The sequence below is a fragment of the Physeter macrocephalus genome, chromosome 14 (genome assembly GCF_002837175.3).
Source record: "Physeter macrocephalus isolate SW-GA chromosome 14, ASM283717v5, whole genome shotgun sequence".
Taxonomy (NCBI): domain Eukaryota; kingdom Metazoa; phylum Chordata; class Mammalia; order Artiodactyla; family Physeteridae; genus Physeter; species Physeter macrocephalus.
Window position 1 is genome coordinate 44,813,701 of NC_041227.1, and position 12,279 is coordinate 44,825,979.

The 12,279-nt window shown below is 50.0% G+C and overlaps 1 protein-coding gene across 1 annotated transcript in view; it reads right to left on the bottom strand.

The window, feature by feature from the left end:
* The window catches only part of SLC24A3 (solute carrier family 24 member 3), a 504,952-nt gene that overhangs the window by 44,095 nt on the left and 448,578 nt on the right, over positions 1 to 12,279 (bottom strand). Inside the window, exon 8 of the mRNA XM_024123706.1 lies at positions 5,235 to 5,260. Within this exon, the coding sequence (XP_023979474.1) occupies positions 5,235 to 5,260 (26 nt within the window). The remainder of the gene's footprint in view (positions 1 to 5,234; positions 5,261 to 12,279) is intronic.

The window sequence follows — 12,279 nt, forward strand, 5'->3', positions numbered from 1 at the left end:
TTCTGGAAAACCAACAGACACGTCCACGCCACACTTCTCCCCGCTCCAGGTTCAGGATCAATACAGCCTCTCCACGTGGCGTCTAGATGCAGGTCGGAACAGAATTCCTAATTCCTACGCCCCAGCTTCGTGTTCTCCAGGGCTTTGCCATGTCAGTGAACTGCGCAGTCAAGCCCCACATCTGGAAATAAAAGTGGAGCCCTTCTCTACCCTCCCCCATGCCCATTGGGACTCTGTGTCCAAAATATCTCCGGAATTGTGGGTGTCTGCCCGCTCCACTGTTCCCTCCCTCCCCCACCTTAATTTCAGCCTCTGAACTGCCTTCCTCAGTGCTTCTGGATCCTGTCATTCTTCTGCTTAAGACTCTTCAATTGCTTCCCAAGAGACTTGAGATAAAAATCAAAGGTGCCCCTCCCTGCAAAACCCGGTTCTTTTTCCTTCTTCCCCCAATCCTCTTGTGTCCCACCCTGGCCTCCTTTCATTTGCACACGACAAGCTCCTTCCTTCTCCCTAGAGCCTTTGCTCTTAACGTCCCCTCTGCCAGGAATGCTTTTCCCTTCATTCCTTCGCTGGTCCCTTTCATCCTGCAAATATCAGCTTAAAGGTCACCTCCTCCAAGGAGTCTTCCCTGCCTACTCCTCCTTCACTCTCTGTTTGTGTTCTTTAAACCTCTGACCAGTCTGGGATTATCTTCTTTATTTACTTATTCACATCTAATGCCTGTTTCTAGCAGTCACTCAGCACCACTCCTCACATCTGATTCCCGCCTCAGTGATCTGGTTTCTCCTTAGATCAGCCTCCCTGACAGAGTGACCCCCAAGCAGGCACCCCTCCCTCCCCAGCACAGAGCAGCGCTCAGCTCATCTGCACAGGTGAGACTTCTCGAGATGTCAATTTTTAGTTGCAAGACACCTCCAAGGGGCCTGAGCGTGGTCCTTATCTCATTTAAGCCAATGTACACGTGGCATAAACATAACAGGGAAAAGCGAATTTTTATTCCAGCTTTATTATGAAGGAAGAGATACCCAAGAGCTGGAGGGAAGTCATGTGGTTGCTTAGATGCATTTTTACAGACTTGGTGAGGGGTCATTGGAAAACAAGCCAACGTCAAAGAGACATCCCCATGACGCTGAATTACGTCCAGCACTTGGTGAACAGATATATTTATACTCTCTCACTCCTTTGTATCTTTTTGATTTTTTACTCAAAGCAAGCCCTTCCATTGCAATATCTGAGTAAGCGTCTCTGCTGTCACATTTCAGGGATGCCTGTGGCGACGGGGTTCCCTCTCCTGCCGGCCTTTCAGGTTTGCCTTGTTGGCACCCAGACTCAGGGCCCACCCAGCGCCTCCTCCTCATCAAGTGAGGCTCTCTGAGGCCCCTCTGCTTTTTGGCCTGATTCCATGTTTGAGCATCAAGTCTTGGCTTCCTGCTCTTTGGTGTTGCCCCCCAACCTCCTGCCCCCGGGGCCATGAGTATCTCCAAATGACACCGTGATGACGTGTCTGCTCCCCCCTAGTCTCAGACAACCCCAAGGCCACAGCCGAATTGGGTTTTGCGTTCTGTGTCCAGTTCTGGAATGGAGGCTGGCAGCCAGGAGGTGCTCAGGTATGAACAGTTTGGGACTTGAAGTGACTCCAACTTCAGACCCTGATGTCACACGCTCTTCCCATCTGCCCCTCCCGGCCACAGCCCGCCGCTGTCCTCCGAGGACCTGGGCTTGTGTGATCTGGGTGCGCTCTTCCCTTCGCACAAACTTCCACTCTGAACCACCTACAACTGGCCCTGAATTCTCCTGACAGAGATTGTTCTTTTCCGCACTGGAGGGCTATGCCCTGTCACCCCCACACCCCTTGCCCAGAGGGCACGGCTCCACTTCCTAACCAGGGTCCAGAACCACAAAATCCGGTCTCCAACACCATGCAGATGGACACTGTCCAGGTCGCATCCCAGGCCCTCCTTTCTCCCCCAAAGTCACGACTTGCTCAAAGAAGAGACAAAAACAGCACCCTGTATCCTTTTGTTTTCTTGTCAGGACTTCAGACTCACTGAAGACACATTCTGAATTCCTTCTGGCAACAGTGGGGGTCTTGCTGGGCAGGGTGAACACATACCCTACTAGGTGGATCTCTGATGCTAAGTCAGATGTCTTTTGGGGCAGGTATCTGATGGAAAAGCACCCGACAGATATTCCCCTGCCTCTTCCTACTAATGGAACCCCACTATGTTGAGGCAGTAAATGGGGACCCTTGATCTCAAGGATGGTGGGATAAACGATTGGTCTGAAGTTGTAATTCTATTCCCCCTTGGACACTTATTGGTAAAAGCAGACCCAGCTGTGACCAAAGAGATATAAGGTGGAAAGGTGTTCAATGAAATGATATAGCCCCTTCTTCCTTCTTGCCTTCAATCCAAACTTGATGGCTGGAACCACAGCAGCCATTTTGGGGTCATTAGGGAAAGGTCAAGAGAAATGCAGAGCCATTGTACTACCTACATCTGGGGTACTTGATATGTAAGAAAAATAAACCACTATTTCTGTAATCCACTGTGGCTGGCTTTTCTACTACCTGCTACTAAAAGCCTTCTGATGGCCACTTCTTGGCTGAATGTGACTTGCTGTGGAATGCTGCTTGAGGAACGGTAAAAGAATCTAAACCATGCATGGTGGGTATACCTTCCCCTTGTGTACTTGTATTTGACAAGGCTCCTTTCCTCCTAAAGAGTACTTTAGTTTCAAAATAAGCGCAACTGACATTAGTTTCCTTTCAAGGATTTGGGGTGAATTGGTTACCTGCCTTGACATTGCTAGAACATGCTGGAATGTCCTACAACAAGGAAAGGAATTCACTGTTTAAGGAATTATTGAAATACTACTGTGCTTTAATTGCACAGATTGAAGAGTCTGTCTCTTAGGACAGAAATCAGAGGAATCAGCTCCTAGACGCACTCTTTCAGCAAAATAAATACTCACGGGTGGCTGGGTAAGAAAGTAAGAGATGTGGACGGTAAAAAATATCTTAAAGTTCAGTATATTTTCCAGTCAAATGAGGAGCTGAAATCCCTGGAAATCCCAAAGCAGTGATGGGTCAGCGGTGCAGACTTTAATTTCTCAGCCTCACTCGTGAAAAACGGTCTCCGTCACCCCATCCACGTAATAACCATGATTACGTAACAGGTCGGCCGTCTGAGAATGATATTCGGTGCCGTGAAAGCTTCCCCTAGTTCTTCCCGCAGTTTCGCCTGTGCATGAGTTTTGATTCCAACCCGCCCCAGGCTGGACCAAAACCCGCTTGGGAATTTGCGACTCGTGTATCCGTGGCCCTCCCACCTCCTCCCTCCTGTGGGAGCCTGGGTGCCCAGGCTGAGGGGCTGATGACCTCAGAATCCGGCCTTCAGCACAGGCTCGGGGAGTAGCCTAGGAACCCAGGTTCTCTCCTCTGACATCGTAGGAGGGTCAGCCTTTGGAAAGGAGAGGAAACAGACTCTCTTGTTCTTGCTCCTTCCCATCTGAAATATCCTAAAGGACACCTTGAGGGTAAGGACTGACACAGGCTTGTCATGAACCTGCTTTCATTTCCTCCTGCCGTGGTTCTCACGAGCAAAGCCAAGGAGATGTGGACAGAGGGCTCCTTCTAAGACTGACAGACAGTATAAACCACCCGTGGGTCTCCTTTTTTCAGGTTTTCTGCACAAAAGCAGCAGAAAAATGTCTGAGATCAACAGTGATCATAACTTGCTTTTCCTCATGGCAGCATCGTTAGCAAAGAGCAGCAACACTGAGCAACACTTAGGCACCTACTGTTTGCTGAGCCAGAGCACTGGTTGTGCTAACCATGCCATGAGTTTGAATGGGAACGCTTCTGCAAGTTTTCTTGTGCTGCACTTAATCCCCAAGGACATGAGGGGAAAATGTCACCACTCCACGTGGCGACCAGGTCCAGGTGGATCCCACGAGGAGGTTCTTCCTGACCTCTGGCCTCTGACCTCTGACCTGCGGTGCTCCCAGGCGTCTTGATCCCTTTCAGCTTGTTGAACACTGTTATTCAAAGAAGACTTCCTTCTTATTTTTATGGGTCAGTATAGGGACTATGTGTCTTAGAGCAAGTTCCTCCCGCTGTCTCCCCCTTGCCCTCTCGGACAGAGGAGAGAGAGCCGACAAAAGTATCTTAATACCCTGGATAGTGTGCAACGTTTATGGTCCATGTGATATGCTCCCCACCACCCCAAATACTGAAAATCACAGAGACATCCTAGGACACAGAAATGTCGCTCCAGCAAAGGGCTAGCACTCATTTTGCTGAAAACGAAGACTGCTGGGCTCTGTAATTCTTTTTTAAATTAAAGGTATAATTTATTATTATTATTATTTTCATATTCTTTTCCATTATGGTTTACTAAAGGATATCAAATACAGTTCCCTGTGCTCCACAGTAGGACCTTGCTGTTTGTGCTTCTTTTTCTAGCTCATTCTTAGCTCTAAATAATACCACGAAAGTCGTCTACCTACAGCATCACAACTACCTGTTTCTGAGATGCTCTTTCAGAAGAAGTAGGTGTATTTTCGCATCACTCTACTTCCGAAGATCAAATATTTGAAAAATGTAACAAGAATGCATGACACACCCAATTTCTATTTCCATTTCAAACACAGTTGACATGCTCAGAACCCATCTCAAAAAAGGTGATTTGGACATTGACCCAAATGCAAATGTTCCCGTATACTTAATTTGGGCAATTTTTTTAATCTATCAAAAAAAATCACTGATTTTTCAGAGCTCTAAGATCTTCCTGAATGTTAGGCAGAACTTTAATGGGTTAAAGGTCACTGACATGGCTTCACCTCTGGTTCCTGGAATATACTGAATACATGGTATTTGGAATATGCCGATGCGGTCTGGACAACTGGAAAAGGTTCATCAAATCTTAACCATGGCCTTGCCCATGACTGACTGTGGAAAGGCACAGTTGCCTTACACTCTCTAATCTGGATGATAAAGACAGCAAGATAACAGGGTCCCCAAAGGAAGCCCACCAGGCCAGCCCAAGGGAAACGGTCACTGCTCCGTGAAAGCTGATTTAATTTCTTTGTTGAGATGAACAGAGGGCTCCTGAGAAACGCTAGTTGTTCCAAGCTGCCCCGACATTTCCCTTTCTTTCCTAGACCCTGACTTTGGTCTTTACTGTCTCTGCCACATAGCAAGGGGAAATTGGAAGGGGAAAAAAGGTACTTACCAGGAAACTTGTTCATCATAAATGAACTGTGAAAAAAAATAAAAAGGAGAGAAGATTAGACAGACACACACACACATACACATGCACACACATGCTTTATAACTGCATGTTATCCGCCCTTGTGGCTGGCTGGTGGGAATCGGGGCTGGGGCCGGTTTGGGGTGTGAAGCATCTGTGGGCAAACTCCCCTCTGTGCTGGTTTAGTCTCTGGTCAGTGTTAGTGGAAGGAGGTCTTGTTGGAAGACTGGGGTGGGCATCAGGCCATCCCAGCCTTCCTGCAAGTTCTGTCAGAGGATGGAGTGAGAGGGAAGCATGCCCAACCTTGTTATTTGTAGAATTTCAGATTTGGAAGGGGATGAGGAGCTTGGTGGGTGCTTGCAAACATTAGTCACTTATGGGTCCCCTGGAAGCTGTCTGTATGTCTCTGTGCATCGTACAGCACCTTCGAGCTTTTATGAAAGCACCTGAGCTTCTATGGAGATTAGCGAGGGTCAGAAGCAGTGCAAAGGGCCAAACAGAGACCCTCCCTGATCAGTTAGGAGCCGAAGAAAACACACGACAGGACTGAGTTTATTTAAGTCCTACTGCACATAGCATCTAAGATCACTTCTCATTTTGGGGGAAAAAGTGGTATAATCCTGGCCCTTTGATTTATATGGGAAACGGAGCTGCAGAGAAAATGAGTAATTTCTCTGGGGTTGCCCAATTAGCTGCAGAGTTGGTCCTAGAACCCAGCCCTGGCTCTTAACTTCGTGTTCTTTCCATGGCACCCTTATTTGCCCAGATGGTATGGTGTTGGAACCAAATGAATGCCCTTCTATTTCATTCAAGTAGGAAGCTGTTTCCTCCCACACTCACAGGACATGACTGATTTGAGCGCGATCATCTCTGAGCAACTTTCGTTCAGGGGCCCTCTGGAGACTCTCAGGCAGAAGCATCTGGGTGTAGAGGGTGATTACTGCACCCAGGTGGTAAACTCAGCTAACAACGGGACATCGCTTCAGTCCCCGGCGATGACAACTACCACCAGTTGTGAGAGACAGAGAAAACCTCAAAGACCAGCAGGTGCAGCTGAAAAGGCACACAAGAGGACCTCCCTCCAATCACCCCAAAGGAGCATAGAGGAGGATGAGGAGAAAGGGGCCACCCTTTTCTTTGTAACTCACTCTTCCCAACAAGACACTGACAAAGACATTGGCTTGGGCTTCCCTGGTGGTGCAGTGGTTGAGAGTCCGCCTGCCGATGCAGGGGACGCGGGTTCGTGCCCCGGTCCGGGAGGATCCCACATGCCGCGGAGCGGCTGGGCCCGTGAGCCACGGCCGCTGGGCCTGTGCGTCCAGAGCCTGTGCCCCGCGGCGGGAGGGGCCACAACGGTGATAGGCCCGCGTACCGCAAAAAAAAAAAAAAAAAAAAAGACATTGGCTTCTTCAGTTTTTGCCGCTTTGTCATCTGTCATTATCGGACCCAGCAGGGCGGCATTTGGATGAAAATGTCAGACCAGAGTGGGAAGAGAAATAAAGAAGTAAAGGGAACCGCCCCATAATCCAGGCTGGATGGTATGGAATTCATTCCCAGGAAAGCATTCCCAGCCGCTGTTACATAATTGCTAGCTTTCAAAAAATCCAAGAAATCATGGAACAGAAGCAGTGATTTAAGTTGGAAAATGTTTTCTATTAATTGAAGTTAATTCAATATCAGTCTTGGGCAGCAGGCTGGAACAATCAATTCAGAGCCACTTAAGAGAGCACAAGATACTAGTAAAGAGTTGATTAGATCACCAATTTAATGTTCCTCTCTGGGGAAGGCAGCCAACACTCCACAGTATGCAAGCAGCTCTAAGGAAGCCTTATTTTGTGCCACCTAACTGACAGGTGAAAAAAAATCAGAACGGGCTTAATTGTACAAAGGATTCCAAAGTGAGAGCAGAATTTACAGGGAGCACAATATCAGAGAAATAGTGAGGCACGCCTGGATGCAAACGTGGTAGGAGGAGGGGACCAGAAACTTCCAAACGACAGAGGCAGCGATGCTGGTCCCTGACCACCTGGAGCCCTGAGGCCTCAGCTACCCTGTGGGCCACGAGTGAACACGGTCTGGGTTTGACGCCGCTGCTCCAAGAGGATTGGGTAGAAACACGAGAGCCTCCAAAAAAGAACAGTAACATTCATAAAAGGGACCATAAATCAGGCCTTTGAGAAAACCTGAATGGAAAGAGACCTGCCTGCAGAGTCTGGTGGTGCCTGGAGGGGGCCGGCCGGCTGACTGTCACCCACCCAGAAAGAAATCCGCACTGTTCACAGACTGTTCCCCTGGGAGACCACATCTCCGGACCACGCCGACAGAGCATGGAACTGGCCTGTCTGAAAACGTACGACGACAAAGATGGTGACTCTCACTTGGTGTTGCTGATGGTTAGAGCGGATTTCTTATTCCTTACAGATTTTATTTCATTTAATTCTCCTAAGACAAGTGTTGCACATCCCTCTGTATTTTCATGCTCACTCGGTGAGTAAAAGAAGACAGAACAACTTCCCCACCCCTGCTGGCTGGGTGACTAGGGTAGAAGAGAACCTGAAATCGCACGCCTTGCCCCACCTGAAACAAGAAACTGCGCCCCCCAGTTCCAGCCGGTGTCCACTAGGTGGCGCTCACGTCCTGGCCCAGCATCCCAGCGGCCCGGCCCCGGCAGAGATGTTGAGATCAAGTAGGACCAAGTCCCCTTGGCGGCTCCATGAAATCTCCTGGGAGGTGGGCAAGGGCCCCTGGACAGACGGCCTCCTGCAGCGGCCTGCGGCCAGCCCACTGCCATCACGGGGCGTGGTGACGTTCTGGAGGCAGCTCCTGCCCAGTGCTCTGAGGTGGGGCCGGGTGGGTCCCTCAGTTACACCCACACGCAGTCCCCAGACCTGAGCGCAGCGGTCGGAGCTGCCCCACCCTTTTCCCAGGTGGGATTTTGCAGAGGAGCCTTGGGAAAGCAGCTCTCTGTGCTCTGCTGGTTGTGTTTGCGGCGAGGCCGCTATTGCCCCACCCCCCGCCAGGGCCCGCGTGGGTGCGCTGATCTCTGGGCCCCAGATTTGCTGCATGGCTGGTTAGGGACCTGCTCTCTGACCCATATCTGGTTCCTCCAGAGCAACCCCCGGCTTCACGCTAAGCTTTCCACGTGTTCCGCAGACGAGCTAAATGGGAACTCACAGGAGTGAATCTGAAAAAACCCTCTTTTCCTCCAGGCCTCGGAGAAACGTTTGGGTACCATGGAAACCAGCTTTTCAGTGCTGGTGTCTGCTCTAGAATTCTTCCGAGATAGACAGGCTTCCATCGGGCAGGTGAATCCCTGGATGACAGAGCAACCCAGGGAACTCAAGGCGGAACAGCAAGAAACAGACAGCCGGTAGCTGCAGGCGAGTGGGCGGGAGAGGAGAGGCCAGGCTGGCCCCGCAGCGCACAGTGGCCCTGGGCTGGCTGGTTGTAAGCGGTAACCATGGCGCTGGGTGGCTGCTGTGCTGGAGCTGAGATCTCGTAGCTTGTACAGTAATCTCTGGCACCATCAGAATTTTAAGCAGTGAAGGTAAAAGGAGAAAATCAACACCATCATTCTCTCTCAAGAGACTGAAACCTTGAACATCTTCCCCGTGTTGCTGGCAAGGGAAACTGCTCCCCCCACCCACGGCGTAGATGCCCTCAGGAGATGTGCCTACCGGAGTCCTGCCTTCCTCCGGCTTCAGGGACAGGGGTGCGGGTGGCTTAGCGGAGCCCATGGCGATTCCCTCTGAGGGGAGGAATCAGATGGAATACATTGGAAAACAGCTGTGAGGCACAGATATGGTTTCCAATTGAAGGGTAAATAGTAATTCTGACATGAGCATCTCCAGCTGGCCGACCTGATGGTGCTGGGGATGCAGGAGGGTAAGAACTAAAGGCAGGGCTTGAGCAGAGCTGGACATCCCATATCAACCTGCAGGGCAGGCCGCAGCAGAAGAAACAGTGATGAGAGGACCAATTTAGGATACAGGAGATGACGGTTGTTAAAGCAAAAGGCTGTGTTCGCTCAGCAGAGCAAAAACACAGGCGAGGAACTAAAATGTCCAAGTTGTTGTCCTCGGGAAAGAGCAAGTCTCCTGGAATCCCATCCAGCCAACCCGATTCCCGGTTCCAGGAGCAAATGCTCGGATGCCCCGGCTCCCTCCCTGACCCCGGCACCACTTAGAGCAGCCCTGCCTCCTCACTGTGGCAGGGATTAGGGAACGGGACCCACTGGTTTGTTTGAGGAACTTGAATGTTCTCTCACATCCTTCTCTGTGAGAATCTTCTGGCTGCCAGTGTCATTCGCGCTTTGCTGGGGCCCTGAGATGTAATCGTGAGCAGAAGGGCCTCAGGGTCTCCAAACTGGAGAGGGAGGAAGGGCCCGAGGGGGATGGGTGTGGAGGCCAGCGGGCACCAGAGGACAGTCAGCAGGATACATGTCAGGCACTTTCCTCTCACAGAAAGGGTGAGATAAGGAGATTTAAGATGAGTCGTCTTAATGAAAGACTTCCAGGAGAGGGAGGCAAACGTTCAGTCTCCAAATGTAAAGTAAGCACTTCCTTCGGGCGCCCCTGTGAAGGTGGATTTCGTGGTAGGTGGGGTAAAGCCAGACTGTACGAGGCAGGTTTTGTTGGAGGGAAAACCTGAATTCTTTGCTGGGCTGATGCAGCTGTACATCTTATCCTCCTGCTCCAGTTGGCCTGAGGGGTTGCAGCTCGCTCACCTGGGGCAAATCCCTGGATTTCTGGAGCCTTGGTGTTGCCATCTGTAAAATGGGACTCCTATCACAGCTGCTTGCGCAGTGGTGAGTATTGAACTAGGAAATCTCCATCAACAGACCCGACACTGTACTCAGTCCCATGGGAAGTATGGAGTCTATGCCTGTTAAAAGTGCCCGTGAGAATGTAGGTACACTTTCTATGGAAGGATTTACTCTCTACAACTGTGCTATCCAAGATGATAGGCGCTAGCCACATGTGGCCTCATACACTGAAATTAATGAAATAAGGTTCAGTTCCTTGGTCGCAATGGTTGTATTTCAAGAGTACAATGGCTAAATGGGAAAAGAATTTGAAAAAGAATAGATACATGTATATGTATAACTGAATCCCTTTGCTGTACACCTGAAACTAACACAACATTGTAAATCAACTCTACTCCAGTATAAAATAAAAATTTTAAAAAAAGAGCTCAAAGGCTCCTGTGCTTGGTGGCTATCATATTGGACAGTGCTGCCTAGGCTGTCTCGGGCAGATGGGGCAGCTGAGTTGTTTCTCTCTATCAGAGTGGGGGGCTGCACTGAGTGAGAGGGCAGTGTCACCTCGGATGAGCCTTGCTGCTGTGCCGGTGCTCAGGTTGCCCTGAGGGGCCCCCCAACTGCCAATGGCCCACCTGGCCCTTCTCCAGGTGGGCAGCCCCTCCTCCCCCAAGCTGCATTTGTGAGCCTGTCTGTTATCTGGAACCTGTCTCAGAGGCCTCTCCATACCTCCTGGAAGTTTCCCTTCTCTTGGTGCTCATAATCCCCCATCTTGAAGCAGAGATGAAGGGTAAAAATAAAGTATTCCTTTTAGGGCAGCTGTTAGATTGACGATGTAATGAATCATTTGCATTTATGTAAATTACATGATTATGTAAATTACAGTAACATTTCAATAAAAGAGACTGTCTGTCGGGTCTGCTGGAATTTGGAGAAAGAAGACGGGGAGGCCGAAGCTGCCACAGTCAGATGGGGGCGGGTCCTTGGTGTGAGAGAGAGCAGCAAGTGTCCATGAGGGTCTGCAGACTGTCCATCGTGTAGATGCACACAGGACATGCTCCCAAGGACCCAGGGTGCTCTCAGAACCTAAACAGCGACACCTCTCTTGCAGAAAGAGACCCAAGTCATGGGGCGAGCTTCCTGGGCCATGTCAAGCTTCTCCAGGGCCGGATGCTTCACTGTAGAGAATGTCACCTGGGCTAAAGTGGGGGATGCCTGATGGGGCGGGGGAAGGGTGCTGAGAGGTGCTGTACGCTTTTGCAATTAGAACTGCTTTAGATGAGAGCACGTTCTTAATTTCTTCCGCTCTCTCTTTATTTATCTATTTATTTTTTCGCTCTCTCTTTAAAAAACAGCAACAACAAACAAACTAGAAAATAGCAGAGAGCAAAGGTCGGGTAAATCCCAGATATCGACGTGAACTGAGTCCCTTGTCTCTAAGTTAACCGTTTGAAGCTCTGTTGCTTTCAGAACACCCGTGCTGTGTTTCTGCTTTTTGGCCTGGCCCTCTGCATCAGCTTCCATGTCAGCTGTTTCAGAATCCAGGTAGTAACGACCCTATCAGCACTCCCTGGACCAGCGGCCCTAAGCATCCCTGGAGACGTGGTCTTTCCTGCTCTTTGGATCCCCAGCCCTGAGGGACTGTCCTCGGGGCTCCTCCCTGTGGGCAGATGTATTTAGAAGTGGCCTCTGGTCCCATTTAGTCAGGACTTGCCCTCCAGGTGAATGAGCTCTTCATTGCGGCACCTCAGGGGACTGCCTTCTGAACATTTCAGAGCCATAAAAAGGGGGAGAGGGTAAAAAAACCCCTAATAGTTAAAATAAATTATTCAGATAATTATTGGTAATTATTTGTGGGTAGGAGGAGGGTTCTAAATACAGGACTTTTCAGTGCCCATTGCAGAGTCCGATGGAGAAGCTTTGTGTTATACAAGGAAAACCCAAAGAAAAGTGATGCTGTTACCATGGCATTAGGGAAAACATAGAAAGAGGAGACTAGGAAACCTTGACAAAAAGATATGGCGTGTGGAGCAGTGGCCTGGGGTTGGCGCATGGAAGAGATCTGTGGATGCTGAGGAACCTCCTTTGCTAAGTGCTGCTCTTTGGGTATTAGGCTGTTTTGCTCCTCAGGCTGTTTTTTTTTTTTTTTTTTTTTTGCGGTACGCGGGCCTCTCACCGTTGTGGCCTCTCCCATTGCGGAGCACAGGCTCCGGACGCGCAGGCTCAGCGGCCATGGCTCACGGGCCCAGCCGCTCCGCGGCATGTGGG